General features: G+C 41.6%; 1 protein-coding gene across 7 annotated transcripts in view; it reads left to right on the plus strand.

Moving 5' to 3' along the window:
* DOCK4 (dedicator of cytokinesis 4) overlaps nt 1-17,898 on the plus strand; it is a 520,558-nt gene that overhangs the window by 387,071 nt on the left and 115,589 nt on the right. For all 7 annotated transcript variants that reach the window (XM_051849661.2, XM_051849660.2, XM_017342765.3 and 4 more), the window contains 3 exons: nt 5,147-5,274; nt 7,609-7,743; nt 17,706-17,804. In XM_051849661.2, coding sequence (XP_051705621.1) covers nt 5,147-5,274; nt 7,609-7,743; nt 17,706-17,804 — 362 coding nt within the window. The remainder of the gene's footprint in view (nt 1-5,146; nt 5,275-7,608; nt 7,744-17,705; nt 17,805-17,898) is intronic.

A 17,898-nucleotide genomic window follows, 5' to 3' on the forward strand; every position in this document is an offset into this window, starting at 1 on the left:
ATCCTCCGCCTTGCGGCGCCGGCACACCAGGTTCTAGTCCCGGTCGGGGCACCGGATTCTGTCCCGGTTGCCCCTCTTCCAGGCCAGCTCTCTGCTGTGGCCGGGAGTGCAGTGGAGGATGGCCCAAGTACTTGGGCCCTGCACCCCATGGGAGACCAGGAGAAGCACCTGGCTCCTGTTTTCGGATCAGCGCGGTGCCGCGGCAGCCATTGGAGGGTGAACCAACGGTAAAGGAAGACCTTTCTCTCTGTCTCTCTCTCTCACTGTCCACTCTGCCTATCAAAAAAAAAAAAAAAAGAAAAAAAAAAAAAGAAAAGAAAAGAAAAGAAACATTATTTCTGGACGGTGCCGCAGCTCAATAGGCTAATCCTCCACCTGCGGCGCTGCCACACCGGGTTCTCGTCCCCGTCTGTGCACCGGATCCTGTCCCGGTTGCTCATCTTCCAGTCCAGCTCTCTGCTGTGTCCTGGGAGTGCAGTGGAGGATGGCCCATGTCCTTGGGCCCTGCACCCGCATGGGAGACCAGGAGAGGCACCTGGCTCCTGGCTTCAGATCAGCACGGCCACTGGGGGGTGAACCAACGGAAAAGGAAGATCTTTCTCTCTGTCTCTCTCTCTCACTGTCCACTCTGCCTGTCAAAAAATAATAATAATAATTAAAAAAAAAACATGTCTAGCTCATGGTCACTTGGATTTTCTCCTGTTTTCCTCCAAAAGTTTTCAGCTTTACTCCTTGCATTTAGATCTATGGGTCACTCCAGTTAATTTCCATTTTTGATGTGAGGTAAGGCTAAAAGTTCTTTTTTAAAAAAGATTTATTTATTTACTTATTTGAGAGAGGAGAGAGAGGAAGATATCTTCCAACGTTTGGTTTACTCTCCAAATAACTATAATAGCCAAGCTGGGTCAACCTGAAGCCAGGAGCCAGGAACTCTATCTAGTTCTCAGATGTGAATGGCAGGAGTCTGTTACTTGGACCATCACATGCTGCCTCCCAAGTTTGCATTTCCAGAAAGCTGGGTCAGAAGTAGAGGATCCAGGACTCAAACCAACATTCCAGTATGGCATGAAGGTGTCCCAAACTGTGCCATAATGCGGGCCCCCAAGGTTTATTTATTTATTTTTGCTTTTGAGTGTTCAGTTGTTACATCAGCATTTGTTGAAACAATTATTTCTCCATTAGACTGATGGCACTTGTTAAAGAAAAGAATTATTCAGTGAGACTTGTTGAAGATGTGCAGTAGACTTTATTCAAAAGTGGAGGTCATGCTTGTTAAGTGTGGAAACCACTGTAATGGTGTTTTCAGTGGGAGATGGAGACTGGGCTCAACCCCAAATACAGCATGGGCAAGTGAAATTTATACCAAGAATCAGAATGGGCATTGATGGACAAAAAATTACTAAGATGAAATAGAGATAAGGGGTGATTCAGACTAAAATGATGTAACAGGATTCTTGCTGAACACAGGCCAGGGTCATCAGTTATCACCTACAGAGTGATTGAGAATAAAGAACCCAATAAGGTATCAAAGTTGGGATATTTTGGTTAAATTATAACTTAGGATTCTTGCTAAAATTAGACAATGCAGGGATGAACACAGGAGTTCAAAAGTCAGGCCTAGTTGAAAATGTCTTTAGGGGAGTTTAAGTAGAGTTTGGTAATAAGAGAATCTGTTGAAAATCAGCTATCTGTTTTTAGACTCCATTATTGTCCAGTGATCTGTGTATTTGTCCTTACTATCTTAATTCCTATAGCTTTATAAAAAGTTCTGAAATCGGGTAGCAGAAGTCTTCCAAATTTGTTCTTTCTGAAAACGGTTTTGGCTTTTCTGGGTCCTTTGCATATTCCTATCAATTTTGGCTTCAGCTTGTTGATTTCTTTTCGTAAAAAACCTGCTAGGATTTTGGCTGAGATTGTATTGATTGTATCAATCAATTTGAGAAGATTGGCCTGGTAACAATGTTGAGAATTCCAGTGCATTAACATTGTATTTCTCTCTAATGTATTATTTATGTCCTAGACCTACCAGGGAAACCATCTGGGCTTGGAATTTTCCTTGTGTGGAGGTTTTTAATTCCAAGTTCAGCTTCTTCATTATATACAGTATCTTTTCTTGAGTGACTCAGTGGAATTATAATTTATACAAACTATTTTAAAGGCACGTGGGTTTTTATGAACCATTAATAGTCCATCTGAATTGTGGCACAGACGACATCTTTTAGAAAAACCAAGCAATGCAGAGAAAGAGTCTGGGGCACATCCCATAATTACAGATCCACCTGCTTACTAAAGCTTGTTTGCAGTCCCAAAATCAAAACTCACAGCGCTTTTGCAGTCGTTCGCAGATAAACACTGAGCTGAGACAAACGTTAAGTCACTGGATGTACACATTTCCTTGCTGAGGTGGAGCAAGGTGGCCCTCGGCCTTCATTTCCACTCTCAAACAGAAATGACCAGAGGATGGAGGTGGTAGAGGGCAGGGGGCAGGGCAGTGCAAGCAGCAATAGCTCTCTGGCCAGGTGCCACCTCTGAGTGGGACAGCCTCTGGTAAGTCACATAACACCTGAGATCATTTCTCTTCTGTAAAATAAGGAAAATGAAGTCTCCCCAGATGAGTTGTTTTAGATTGTATTCTATGTGACATCTGTATTGTGTATATCTGAATCTATGTTTATGTCAATCTTTACTCTTATTTTTCGCCTGGGAATAGTCGTTTAGTATTTGCTGTTTAATTGTTCTCGGCAATGTATAAAACATAACTGGCACAAATGACAGAGACCAACTGTATTTATCTTTCTTTCCTGATACTATCTGCTTTTTAGTGTACTGATAGGATTTTCAGATGTTAAATATTGCTTTTAGGATAAACCCTATCTGGTTATGAAGTAGACTTTATATGTTGCAGGAACTGATTTGCTTAAGTTTTGAAACAGAGTTTTGTGTCTCTGGTTAGGAATGGAGTATTTTTGTGAAGGTGTAAGCTCACATGCATATGAGAATGGGAGAGGAGGTGTAACTTTTGAGAAAGCTGCGGTTTTTACAAAGAGGCGGGTCACCGACCTGGCAGTCAAAGAAGGCTGAAGTGCAGGCGCCGTGTGTGTGGAGTTGTGTTAGAGCTAAGGAGCACGCTCTTTCACGGTGCAGTCTAAGAAGAGCCAGGCAGCCCCAGAAAGCATCAGAAAGTGAAGTATTGGCTATCGCTGAAGATTATTTGCCATACATGTGCAAGGGGTCAGCATCCTGCCTTGTCCTGCTCCCCTTCCCTCTTGTTCAAAATGCTGAAGGTTTACTCTCCACAGAGAGTCAGATCTGGTCTGGATGCAGGAGCATCAGACAACCTGGGCTTGGGAATGAGGCTCCACACTGGACTCCACGCCTTAAGATTAGATGGACAGAAAAATTAAAAAATTAGACAGAAAGATTCCCATCCCCCATTTTGTGGATTTCAAGTTACATAAGGAGAGGCGCACGCTCCTCAGAGAGGAGATTGGCAGACTCCTCTCCAGGGAAGCAGAGCAGCCATCAGGAATCATCTCAGACACTGGAACAGGGAGGTGCCCTGCCCAAGGAAACCCCAGAGGTCCTTCGGTGAGGCTGTGCCATGCCATACACTTGCAAAACTTTTGGTTTTGCTGATGAACCTTTTAGGCTCCAGCTTGCAAAAGTGAATGAGCAACAAAAGAGAACCAGATACTGGAGAAGGACATCTAAGGTGAAAAGCAGAGGCCAAAATGAAGAAACAGAAAAATAACTTGAAAAAAAAAAAAGGCAACTCAGGAAGACAAGAAGATATTAAATCTGTACATTCATGAAACAAGAATGGGAAGCTATAAAAAGAGAACAGTCAGCAAGAAATTAATAGGCATGGTTGCATAATGAAAATGTAGACCTATTGTTTGAAAATTAAGAATTTTAAGGCAGAGACTGGGTGTTTCGTCTAGTGGTTGAGACACCTGTGTCTCACATCAAACGGACTGGCTTTGGTTCCCAACTGCAGCTCCTGACAACAACTTGCAAATATATAGACCCTGGGAAGCAGCAGGTGATAGCTCAAAGTAGTTGGGTCCCTGTCACCCACATGGGAGACCTGAGTTGAGTTCCTGGCTCCTGGCTGCAGTCCCAGGCCAGGCCCAGGTGTTGCGGGCATTTGAGGAATAGAGCAGCCACATGGGAACATGGGAGCTGTGTGTGTGTGTGTGTGTGTGTGTGTGTCTCAAGTAAAATTAATAAAATTTTTAAAACATTTCAAGGAAGCAAAGCATTAAAGCAAACATGGTCCCCTCTGAGCACAGAGCCCTGTGTGTCTAGTTTACACATGCATAACACTGGTCCTAAGAGTAAGAAAATGAAATATGTGACAGCATAACTAAGATTATTAGCAGGATTGAAAGAGTAAGAAATTAACCAGAAAGTTGGACAAAATGATGGAAAAATGTTTGAGAAAAATAGAAGGCACTTCCAGCAAATCACAATGTGAATGTGGTTGAAGCTGCAGACAGAGGACAGAAAAATAAAGGGGAGGAAACCACCCTAGGATTCAAGGCAAGTTCCCAGAATTGAAGGGCATGAGTTTGTGGATTGAGAGGGCCAGAGCAAGGCACTTATCATGCAATATCGAATTACCACGGACAAAGAATTTCCCAACCACTTTCAGACAGAGAAAAACAAAACAGAGAATGTGATCACGAGCAAAGTGTTGGAAATCAGAAATGGCAGCAAAACTACAATGTTCATTTAATCTGAAATTGTGATGTAATTTTGTGAAAGGCTGGGGATGAAGGGAGAGGGGTAAAGCCAATCCTCATCCACCATGGTAAGAGTCAGTAGATGGTCTGTCTTGAATAAAATTCAGGAAGTAGCTCACGAAGCACATGATTTAGAAGTTTGGAGGCAAAAACAAATAATCACAGGGCAGGGGGAGAAACCTATTTCGACTGAAAGAGTCAAAGACCTCCTGGGTGCAACGATGGTGCCCTGGGGAAGGGAACTGCTGCTTTTCAATAAAAACCTTGTAGAACTAGTACCCTTGCGATTACTTCTGTTATCCTTTACCAATTAAAGTTGGATTAAAAAGTAGATAAGGATCCGCCGGAGGTTTGCGTGGGACTCTTAACAGATGTGACACTAATGATTCTTCTCTCCTCAGACTCCCGGTACATTCTCCTGCCTGTCGTGTTGCATCACCTCCACATCCACTTGCAAGAGCAGAAGGACTTGATCATGTGCGCGCGTATCCTTAGCAACGTATTTTGTCTCATCAAGAAAAATAGCTCAGTAAGTAAATACAGGTCATAGTATGTAGTTCCCATCCAATGCCTTCTGGAAATAGCATTTGCAAAATCTTCAAAGATATCACACTAAAGAGGAACCCTCTGAGACTCTTTTATTTCTAGCTGTGCTGGACTTTTTGCTTCTCTTCTGAGAATTTCTTTTTAAACCTTATGAGATTGTGGTAACCCCAAATAACCTGGGTTTCCTAAGCTTGTATTCAAGGAAGAAGTGAGAAAAATTAGAAAGCGAAAAGCTCCCACATGTGTCTTTAATCTTGATGTGATGAAGGCTCCATGGCAAGAATAAATTACTGCTTGCAAGTCAAGTCATCTGGGGCCCATTCTGTGAAAAGCTGCGTGGTGATGGGCTGAACTTGGCCATGACCCTTGGGCCTGGTCCCATGGAGATTGCAGAAGCAGAGGACAGCCCCAGGAGACTGGGGTATCTTGGAGCACAGCTATTCCTTGGCCCCAGTAGTAATCTTCCAAGTTGTTTCAGCTTTGGAGATTTCTGCTGATGTGCTTGACTCGTCATGCAATGCAATTGCATTAAAGAGTACAGTGCAAAATGGGAAAAAATTGCAGGCTTGCTTACAATGGACAGCTCAGAGCACTTGTGTTCATGGGTCGGGGTCTGGTGTGGATCCACATAGGGAGGATGTTCTGCTCCAGTGCTGTCCATCTGCAGCTGTTAACTAGGCGCTGTGCTCACCTGGAAAAGGCTCTGAAAAGCAGCCTGGTGACCAGTCCTGAGACTTGCTTCTCCGTCTCCGTATTCCTCTATGCTACAGATTCCCCATTTTTGTTGCTCTTACTCATGATCAGTTTCTGAAGATAAGTGGACCAGGGTGAGACCCTAGGGACAGTGTTGGAGATGGGGCCCTAGGAGTATGGACACAAAGTTGGTACTTGAGAGAAAAAGGCAGAAGCTGCACCTCTCTCTGAAAGTGTAATAAGAAGGACCTGCCCAGAAGGGGACAGTTCACTTTTACCTCCCACCAGACCCAGGGATGACCTGGAGCTGGACAGAGGTGTTGGTTCTGCCTTAAAACCCCCTTGTACCGTTCAACAGAGAACAGACTTGCCATGCCTACTGAGAATGTTTTACCAAACTACAAATGGAGAGTAAAAATAGATGAAATAGTTTACTACACAAAGACAAAATCAAATATCAGCAGTTGTGGAGGTAATTTCCTTTTATTTCTTCTTGAATATTTCTATTTGGAATTTCTAGCCTTGTTTTAACTTAATTAATGTGAAAGGCAGAGGGAAAGACAGTGAGCAAGTACTCCCACCCTCTGGTTTGTTCCTCAAATGCCCAAATAGAGCTAAAGCTGGGAGCCAGCAACTCAATCCGGGTGTCCCCTGTGGATGACAGGAATCTAATCACTTGAACCATCACCAATGCAGGTCTGTATTACCATGAAGCTGCTGTCAAGAGCTGGAGTGAAGTATGAAACCCAGGCACTGCAATGTGAGACACAGGTGTCTTGAACAGCATCTTAACCTCTAGGCCAAGCATCTGCTCCTTGTAGTCCGTTTTTTGGACTTAGTTGGTAGGACTTGAGAGCAGAAACCAATTCATTAGGGGAAAAACTTTGGGAGTTTTCTTGTAAATGTGAATTAAAATCCTAGCCACAGGCTCTTTCAAACTCACTTTCCAGAAGTATCCATGGCCAGTTAACAAAATCCTTGGTAGGAACATATGTATGTGCATCTGGTCTTCTGCAAGTGTAAGAACCCAAATCCACCACAGATACTCAGTGTAGAGAAGTTTGTGTTTCTTACGTCCTAGGGGCTTGGATATGATTAACTTTGCTTCAGGAAAACATCCCTGCTGTGACTGCTAATCTTAGGTCTTCTCTAGCCAGGGACATTTGCCTAAATTGATCCCTGTTTCCTATTTACATGTAGGGATTTTTTTATATACAAAATAGAATTTTGCAAAATGTCCTGTGCAACTCCAGTAGTGGGAAGAGCAAATGTAAACACAGCCAGGAACTGAGGAATTACAGACTTTAAGAACCAAGTCCAGAGAGGGATACCAGCTCACCCAGGGCTGCATACCCTAGTAGGCACATAGCTGGGATCACGCCAACTCTTTTGTTTGTTTGTTTGTTTTGCATCTCAGGTATCCCCTGAAAGCCTTTTACTTCTCTGCCTTTTGTTTTTTGTCAGAGAAGGCCATTCCCTGAGGTGAAGTCGAGCGTTCTTATGCTCTTGAGTTCTTAGACCCTTCTACTCTGTATTTGGGGATGGGCTTTCACCCCTTCCGGGAGAGATTTTCATAAACGAATTCAGCCACACTTTGCTGAGCGCGTGCTTTTCTTCTCTTAAGGAAAAATCGGTGTTGGAGGAGATAGACGTGATCGTGGCCAGCCTGCTGGACATCCTGCTGAGAACCATCCTGGAGATCACCAGTCGGCCCCAGCCCTCGGGCTCCAGCATGCGGCTCCAGTTCCAGGATGTCACTGTAAGAGCCTGAGACGAGTGGCACACAGAACAGAGCCTGCTTATGTCACTTGGAGAGTGGGTTTCTGTTAGACCTGGGGAAGTCTGGCCTTGGGAAAAAGACATGTGAGCATTTCAAACATTCATCAGGCTGCCTTCCTTTTACAGGGCCACTGGGGTAGGAGGCTTCTTTCCTACCTTGGAATGAGCAGATTTTTCTTTTAAGAATTCTGTCTTATTTGAAAGTCAGAGATGCAGAGGCAGGCAGGGAGAGAAACAGTGAGATCTTCTATCCACTGGTTCTCTCCATAGATGACCATAACACCCGGGGCTAGCCAGGCCAAAGCCAAGAGCTTCCTCCAGACTTCCCACGTGGGTGGCAGGGGCCCAAGTACTTGGATCATCTTCCACTGCTTTTCCCAGGCCTTTAGCAGGGAGTGGGCTCAGAGGAGGAGCAGCCAGGACCCCATATGATACCCATATGGGTTACTGGTGTTGCAGGCGAAAGCCACCTATGTGGCGATAACGGCACTGGAATGAGCAGTTTTTAATGTCAGAAAGCCATCCTTATTACTGGTTCTTTACCCAGTTTCTATGAATCAATGATTTTAATATCCCAATCAGCTTGGTTATTTTTCATTCTCTTTTTTTTATTTTAGATATACTTTATTTCTTTGAAAGTCAAAGGAGAAATAGAGAGACAGACAGAGATCTTTCATCCTCTGGTTCACTCACCAGATAGCCACAGTGGCTGGCACTGGGCCAAGCCAAAACCAAGAGCCAGAAGATTCATCTAAGTCTCCCATGTGGGTACAAGGGCCCAAGCACTTTCCTAGGTGTATTAGTAGGGAACTGGATCAGAAGTGGAGCAGTAGGAACTCAAACCAGCACCCATGTAGGATGCTGACATTGCAGGTAGTGGCTACTCCACAGCGCCAGCCATCATTCTCTCTCTCTCTCTCTCTCTTTTTTTTTTTTTTTTTTGGACAGGCAGAGTTAGACAGTGAGAGAGAGATTGAGAGACAGAGAGAAAGGTCTTCCTTTTTCTGTTGGTTCATCCCCCAGATGGCTGCCACAGCTGGCGCACTGTGCCGATCCAAAGCCAGGAACCAGGTGCTTCCTCCTGGTTTCCCATGTGGGTGCAGGGCCCAAGCACTTGGGCCATCTTCCACTGCCTTCCCGGGCCACAGCAGAGAGCTAGACTGGAAGAGGAGCAACCAGGACAAAATCCAGAGCCCCAACCAGGACTAGAACCTGGGGTGCCGGTGCTGCAGGCGGAGGATTAGCCAAGAGAGCCATGGCGCCGGCCACCACTCTCTTCTTATACATCAAACTGTGTGAGGACCTGAAAATAGTGAAGTAGAACGATAGGAATCAGGGGCCTGGGTTCTGATTCTGAATTATTCACTATGGCTTTCAGGACCTTAACTCTTTAGGCCTGTTTCCTCTGTTGTAAAGAGAAGGTTGGATCTGGTCGATTCTAAAATTCCTTCAAGCACTGTCCTTTTAAGTCTGATGTGCATGAATCATATGAAATATTAAAAATAATGTATTTGATAGTTTATATCTAGATATTTATAAATTTATATGGCTGTATATACACACATGTATCTATTTAAAACTCATATTCAGTTGACCAAAGGGGAAAAATGTTTAGGTCTTATTAACAATATTCTTCCAGGGCCAGCATTGTAACATAGCAGGTAAAGCTGCCACGTACAATGCCAGCCTCCCAAATGGGTATTGATTCCTGTCCCAGCTGCTCCGCTTCTGATCCAGCTCCCTGTTAATGGCCTGGGAAAAGCAGCAGAAGATGGCCCAAGTGTTTGGGCCCCTATAACCTTGTGGGAGACCTGGATGAATGTCCTGGCTCCTGGGTTCAGCCTGACTCAGTGCTAACCATCAAGGGGGTGAACCAGCAAATGGAAGATCTCTGTCTCTCTCTCTCTCTCTCTCTCTCCTCTCTCTCTTTCTCTCCCTCTCTCTCTTTCTCTCCCACTCTGCCTTTCAACTAAACAAATAAATAATTTTTTTAAAAAAGATTTATTTATTTATTTAGTTGAAAGGCAGAGTTACAGAGAGACAGAGAGAGAGGTCTTCCATCCACTGCTTCACTCCCCTGATAGCTGCAACCCAGAGCTGGGCTGATCTGAAGCCAGGAGCCAAGAGTTTCTTCCAGTTCTCCCACATGGGTGCAGGGGCCCAAGGACTTGGGTCATCTTATACTGCTTTCCCAGGCCATAGCAGAGAGCTGGTGGGAAGCAGAGCAGCGGGGATTCAATCGGCACCCATATGGGATGCCAGCACTGTAGGCAGTGGCTTTACTCACTACACTTTTTTGTATCTTCTATTTCTTTCTTTAATGATTGTAATTCTCATCATAGAGATCTTTGACATCCTTGGTTAAATTTATTCCAAGGTATTTGAAATTTTTTTGTGGCTATTGTGAATAGGATTGACCTTAGAAGTTCTTTCTTAGCCCTGGCATTGTCTGTGTATACAAAGGCTGTTGATCTTTGTGTAGCAATTTTATATCCTGCTACTTTGCCATATTCCTCTATGAGTTCCAATAGTCTCTTAGTGGAGTCTTTTGTATGCCCTATATATAGAATCATGTCATCTGCAAATAGGAATAGTTTGACTTCCTCCTTCATAATTTGTATCCCTTTGATTTCTTTTTCTTGCGTAATGGCTCTTGCTAAAACTTCCAGTACTATATTGAATAGCAATGGTGAGAGTGGGTATCCCTGTCTGGTACCGGATCTCAGTGAGAATACTTCCAACTTTTCCTCATTTACTATGATGCTGGCTGTGGGTTTGTCATAAATTGCCTTGTGTTGAAGAATATTCCTTCTATACCAAATTTGCTTAGAGTTTTCATCATGAAAGGTATTGTATTTTATCAAATGTTTTCTTTGCATCTACTGAGATAATCATATGGTTTTTGTTCAGCAGTTTGTTAATGTGGTGTATCACATTGATTGGTTTGTGAATGTTAAACCATCCCTGCATACCAGGGATAAATCCCAGTTGGTCTGGGTGGGTGATCTTTCTGATGTGTTGTTGCATTCTATTGGCTAGAATTTTGTTGAGGATTTTTGCGTCTGTGTTCATCTGGGAAATTAGTCTGTAATTTTCTTTCTCTGTTGCATCTTTTTCAGGTTTAGGAATTAAGGTGATGCTGGCTTTGTATAAAGAGTTTGGGAAGATTCCCTCTCTTTCAATTGTTTCAAATAACTTGAGAAGAAGTAGAGTTAGTTCCTCTTTAAATGTCTGGTAGGATTCAGCAGTGAAGCCATCCATTCCTGGGCTTTTCTTTGTTTGGAGGGCTGTTATTACTGATTCTATTTCCATCTTGGTTATGAGACTGTTTAGGTTTTCTTTGTCTTCATGGCTCAATTTAGGTGGCTTATGTGTGTCCAGGAATCTGTCCATTTCTGCTAGGTATCCTAGTTGGCATATAACTCTTTGTAGTAATTTCTGATGATTCTTTTTATTTCTGTGGTGTCTGTTACATTCCATTTTTCATCTCTAATTATATTGATTTAGGTCTTCTCTCTCCTTTTTTTGGTTAGTTGGGCCAATGGTGTGTCAATTTTGTTTATTTTTTCAAAAAAACCACCTCTTTATTTTGCTGATCTTTTGTATTATTTTTTTGGATTAATATTGTTGATTTCTACTCTAATTTTAATTATTTCTTTTCTCCTATTAGCTTTGGATTTGGTTTGCTGTTGTTTTTCTAGATCCATGAGATGCACTGATAGTTCATTTATTTGGTGTCTTTCCAATTTCTTGATGTAAACACCTATTGCTATAAACTTTCCTCTTAACACTGCTTTTGTTGTATCCCATTAAGTTTTGATATGTTGTGTTGTCATCTTCATTTGTTTCCAGAAATTTTTTGATTTCTCTTTTGAATTCTTCTATGACCCACTGTTCATTCAGGAGCATCTTGTTCAGTCTCCATGTGTTTGCATATGCTCTAGAGATTTCTGAGTTGCCGATTTCCAGCTTCATTCCATTGCGGTCCAAGAAGATGCATGGTATGATTTTGATTCTTTTGAATTCGCTGAGACTTGCTTTATGGCCTAGTATGTGGTCAATCCTAGAGAAGGTTCCATGTACTGGTGAGAAGAATGTGTATTCTGCAACTGTAGGATGAAAAGTACTGTAGATATCTGTTAGGTCCATTTGTTGATTAAATCTACTGTTTCCTTGTTGACTTTCTGTCTGGTTGATCTGTCCATTCCTGAAAGTCAAGTATTGAAGTCCCCCAGTACTGTTGTATGGGAGTCTGTATCTCCCTTTAAATCCCTTAACATTTCTTTTAAATAGCCATGTGCCTTGTAATTAGGTGCATACATGTTTATAATAGTAACATCTTCCTTTTGAATTGATCTGTTAATCATTACACAGTGCCCAAGTCTCTGCTTGGCTAGTTTTTGGGCACAGACATGAGCTGGCACAGCTGTTACATATGTCCAAAATGGCACTCACTCTATATCAGCTTGTTACAGGACACCATTGCTGCATGATTGGGGAGAAAGAAACCAGCCGTCCCTTTTTTTCTCCTCTAATTAGGCAGGTACGCTATCCCCCACAGGCCGAATTCCCTCCAGGCTTTTCCTGCAGCTTTATCACCAGTGGCTTGGACTGCTGCAGTCTGGTCTCGCTTCACTCTCCAAAGCTGGTGCTGAGGCTCTTGGCTGCTGGGGTCCTGATTTGTGCATTTCCACACCCTCCACGTAGGTCCACTTTGTCCCTCTAATTTACGTGGAGCTTGCTTTACCATTTTCTCCCTAACTCCTCCCTGCTACTGCACTCTCTCCACTTTTTTTAAATTATCTCCTCCTACTCTAAAGCTGTAAGCTCCCACCATACTCCATCATCTTAATCCAATGTCCCTCGTTGTATTTTTATAGCTGAACCTTACCACTTCCACCTCCTCCCTAACTGCTGATAAATACTTGTCCGTTCTCTATTTCCATAATTTCATCAAGAATGTTATATAAATAGAATCACACAAAATATAGCTTTTTGTGACTTTTTTTAAGCTCAGCATGATTCTCTGGAAGTTCACCTGGTTGCTATGTTTTTCAGTAGTTATTGTTTTGAGGTTTTGTTTTTGCTGAATGGTATTACATAGTATAGACATCCACAGTGTGTCTAACCATTTATCCAATGATGACTTTGGGGTTGTTTCAGAATTGTATTAATAAAACTATTATATGAACATTCACATGTAGGTTTTCATGTGCACAGAAGTCTTCATTTCTCTAATATGGGCACCCAGGGGTGTAATTTCTGGATCATATGGTAGCTACCTGTTCACTTTTTTAAAGTAATGACCCAGCTTCTTCCCCTAGTGGCTGTACCACTTTGTATTCTCATGTATACAATGTGTGAATAATCTGGTTTCTCAAAGTCCTCATTAGCATTGGATGCTGTCACCTTGTTTTTAGAGGAGTGCATTTTGCTGGGTACATGATGATATCCTACTGTGGTTTTAATTTGCATTTTCCTAATGAATAATGGCTGATGATGCTGAACATCTTTTCATATCCTGATTTGCCTTCTGATATTTACTCTTCAGTGAAATATATCTCCATGGTTTTTCCCATTTTGTAGCTGGATTTTTCCGTAGCATTTTAAGAGTTCTTCATATTTTCTAGATATTATGTAGTTTACTGTTCAGTATGTGGTTTGAAGATGTTTTGTACCATTCTTCAGCTTTTTTTTCCTCCCCTTAACAGGGTTTGCAAAGCAAGTATTTTTAATTTTGATCAAGTCCAATTTATTATTTTTTCCTTTTAAGGATTGTGCTTTTGTTGTCAAGTTGTAAGAACTGTCTTGCTTAACCCTATAACCTGAAGGTTACTGCTTTATTTTTTCCCAAGAGTATTATGACTTTATATTTTGATACATTATGAATCATTTTTAGTTAATTTTTAAGTGAGAGGTATCAAATAATTGTAATATCTTTGTCATCTCAATGTTCACATCCATTGTTTGTTCTTTTTGATTGAATTTGACATCCTCTTGGCTCTTTCTGAATCTTAGTTAACAGGCTCTGGGCATCTTTACTGGGTAGTCATACACCAACCTTCTCAGTCTCTCTGAACATCTGTATGAAAAAGTGCCCATGAAGAGTAGAAACACTTAGGTTTTGTAAAAACAGTTCCCCCAGGTTGGTCTGATTAATTTCCCAGGCCATGCGAGAGGACTGGCTCTGTTGTGTCATGATTCCGTTTACTAGAGGCCTTATTTGTACAAATTTAAAAGGATTGTACTTTTTGTTCTTCCACCAACCGTTCGTTAAACTTTAAAATGCTCTCTCTAGCTGAAAAGAAAGAAGAAGCACCATTGTAATCAGTTCCTTTAAAAAGTCTTATTGTACTCTACTTAGAATCAGATTTTATAAAGCAGCATAAGTGGCCATTTTCCTCACACCCTCAACTAATTAGACTCCAGAGCTCCTTACATTTTACAAGTGTTTCTTCGCACCTAATTCTCTTAAACAGAATTTATAATTCAAGTGTCTCAGTTCAGCATAGGGCCATATGTAAGAGATATATTGTGTGTTTTGTTTAAGGTCGGTTTGTGGTGGGGAGGTTGGGAGAATGCAGGAGAATTCTATAAGAAGTATTTGGCAGGGTAGGATAGTTGTAGGTTTTTGTTTGTCTTGCCTTTTGTTTCCCTAAGATTGTTACTCAACTGTCTTTTTTTTTTTTTTAATTTTTTTTGACAGGCAGATTTAGACAGTGAGAGAGAGAGAGAGAGAGAGAGAGAGACAGGGAGAAAGGTCTTCCTTCCGTTGGTTCACTCCCCAAATGGCTGCTACAGCCAGCACACTGCGCAGATCCGAAGCCAGGAGCCAGGTGCTTCCTCCTGGTCTCCCATGCGGGTGCAGGCACCCAAGCACTTGGGCCATCCTCCACTGCCTTCCCGGGCCACAGCAGAGAGCTAGACTGGAAGAGGAGCAACCAGGACAGAATCTGGCACCCCAACTGGGACTAGAACCTGGGGTGCCGGCGCTGCAGGCAGAGGATTAGCCAAGTGAGCCACGGCGCTGGCCACTCCACTGTCTTTTAGCATACATTTTCCCAAGAAAAACATTCTCTCATCCTTATCATTGTTCCTTTATATGAAATGTGCCTTTTTCATCCTGATGTTAAGATATTTTTTATCACTGACTATAAGTGGTATAATTATGATGTGCATTTGTATAATTTTCTTCATGTTTCTTATGCTTTGGATTTCTTCAAATTCTTTGGTATGTAAGGTTATAGTTTTCAAAAACATTGGAAAAGTTTTTTACCTCTGTCTTCAATTCCTTCTGTCACTCTTCCAATTAAGGACGTCCAGTTACTTTTATTTTTTTTTCTTGAAGTTGTCCTATGATTTACTGATGCATTTGCCATTGTTTTTCTAATTTTTTTTCTCTGTGCTTTATTTTGGAGAATTTCTGTTACCCTCCCTTCAGTTTAATAATCTTTTCTTCTGTAATATTTTACCTGCCGTTGGTCCTGCTGAATAAATTTTCTTCTTACATTGTAATCTTTAGAAATTCAGTTTAAGTCAATTTTTATGTCTTCTGTGAGTCTAATTAACACACTCAATGTTTCCCCTAGCTTCCTGAATAAATATAATATGGTAATAATAGCTATTTTAATGTCATTACCTATCAAATGTATTAATCTGTGTTAGCTCTGGATCTCTTATAATTGACTGATTGTTCTAAAATCAACCATTCACATCATTATGTTTTTCTGCTTATTTGCTTAACTAGTGATGTTTGATTGAATGCTGAATTTTGTGAATTTTACTTTTGGGGAGTTGGATTTTTTTTTAATTCCTAAAAAAATTGAGATTTAATCTTGGGTAAGGCTAACTTTCCTAGAAATTAATCGTTTGAAGCCTTTCTTTTGAATTTTGTGAGGTAAGACCAGAGCAACATTTGGACAAGTAGCCATGTTTCCCCACCACTGAAAGGTCTCTAGCTGATACTCTGTTTATTGTCACGTCTCTTCAGTTTGGCTATTGAAAAAAGGCCATATTCCTAGTTGAGTGTGATCACAGGGCACTGTTCTTTCAGCCCTTTTAAACAGTTACTTTTCTAGCCTTGCATCATTTTCACACACCTGCATAAAATATCAGAAAGGTAGCCTTTAAATTTTTCATTTCTTATGCTAAGTATCAGGGTTTTGTTTGTTTGTTTATTAGCAGAGTAGTATGTATGTCTTTAAAGATTCTATGGATATTTTTCTTTTCATCATTAATTTTTAAGAATTGGAATTTGTAGGAGTAAATCACATGTTGTCCAAAGCACAAAGAATATTATGTTAGTGCTATTTATTTTTTTTAAGTTTTTTTTTATTTATTTATTTGAGAGGTAGAGTTACAGACAGAGAAAGTGAGAAGCAGAGAGAAAGGAATCTTCCATCCACTGGTTCACTACCCAAATGGCCACAGCGACTGGAGTTGGGCCAATCTGAAACCCGGAGCCAGGAGCATCTTCTGCATGTCCCATGCAAGTGCAGGGGCCCAAGCACTTGGTCCATCTTCCACTGCTTTCCCATGTCATAATCAGAGAGCTAGATTGGAAGAGGAGCAGCTGGGACATGAACATGCATCTGTTAACACTACCTTTTAAGGTTTATTTATTTATTTACTTATTTGAAAGGCAGAGTAGGAGAGAGAAAGAGAAAGATATCTTCTGTCTACTGGTCCACTCTCCCAAATGTCCACAAATAGCTAAGACTGAGCCTGGCCAGAACTAGGAGCCAGGACTTCCTGTGAGTCTCACATAAGTGGTAGGGAACCATGTACTTGGACCATCATCCTGTACCTCTGATCCAGCAAGAAGCTGGATCAGAAGGTTACAGCAGCAAGGAGTTGAACCAGTGCTCCAATATGGGCTGCAGGCATCCCAAGCAATGGCTTAACTCACTGTGTTGTAACACCCACCCCTAAAACTATTTTTTAAATGAAGATTGAAGTGAGTATGACACAATGTGTGGCTTTCTTTGCCCTCTGCAAGTGAGCAGACCAGAACTCTGAACACAGTGGAGGAATTCACGTGAATTCATAAATGGAGGATGAAGTTGGAGGAAGAGTTTTAGAGTCAGAAAGACCTCAGGATAACTCTGGCTCTTCAGCTTTCTATTTGTTGGCTTTGGGCAAGTCTTCAGCCCAACTGAAATTGCATTAGGCTTTCTTTAAATGAGCATTATACACCCTACCTGACATCATTCATGTGAGGCTTAAATAAGAAATGAACAAAGGTATTTTAAATACCTAATAAATGGTCAAGGGCTTCATTGCCTTATCTCTTTTTAGTGTATGGAGTTAGTTTTTGAGTGAAAAGCTTCCACCCAACAGAAAAAGAATCCACTCGAAATTGAAAAATGCATGTATCCCAAGTAAATGATAGTCACCGTAGGGAGAAATTTTGGCTGTGACATTATAAGTAATGGAAATTAAGAAGATTTCTGGGACCAGCACTGTGGCATAGTGGGTAAAGCCACTGCCCACAACGTCGGCATCCCATATGGGCAACGGTTTGAGTCCCAGCTGTTCCACTTGTGATCCAGCTCTCTGCTATGGCCTGGAAAAGCAATAGGAAAAGGCCCGAGCCCTTGGGCCCCTGCACTGCATGGAGACCCGGAAGAAGCTCCAGGCTCCTGGCTTTGGATAAGTGCAGCTGTGGCTGTTGCAGCCATCTGGGGAGTGAAGCAGCAAATGAAAGACCTCTCTCTCTTTCTCTTTCTCTCTCTCTCCCTCTCTCTCTCTCTCTTTCTCTGCCTCTCTGTAACTCTGCCTTTCAAATAAATAAATACATCTTAAAAAAAAAGACTTCTCAGGATAAATTTGAATCATGGTGATTTTTTTTGTACAGTATTCTCATTAAGGGCAGTTCAGAGTAAGTTACTGATGTTCTTTTATGTACCTTCTAAAATGTATACCTTTTTTATTTTTAACTAGGGGGAATTTGTTGCTTGTCTCCTGTCCCTTTTACGGCAAATGACAGATAGACATTATCAACAGCTCCTTGACAGTTTCAATACAAAGGAGGAATTAAGGGTAAGTGACATTTTTTAATATTCTCTCATATATCTTTTTATTTTCTTTTGTCTGTATGTCATTGTTTGCATTGTTTCTCAACAGTGCTTTACCT

This window comes from Oryctolagus cuniculus, chromosome 3 (genome assembly GCF_964237555.1).
Source record: "Oryctolagus cuniculus chromosome 3, mOryCun1.1, whole genome shotgun sequence".
In the NCBI taxonomy this organism is placed as follows: Eukaryota; Metazoa; Chordata; class Mammalia; order Lagomorpha; family Leporidae; genus Oryctolagus; species Oryctolagus cuniculus.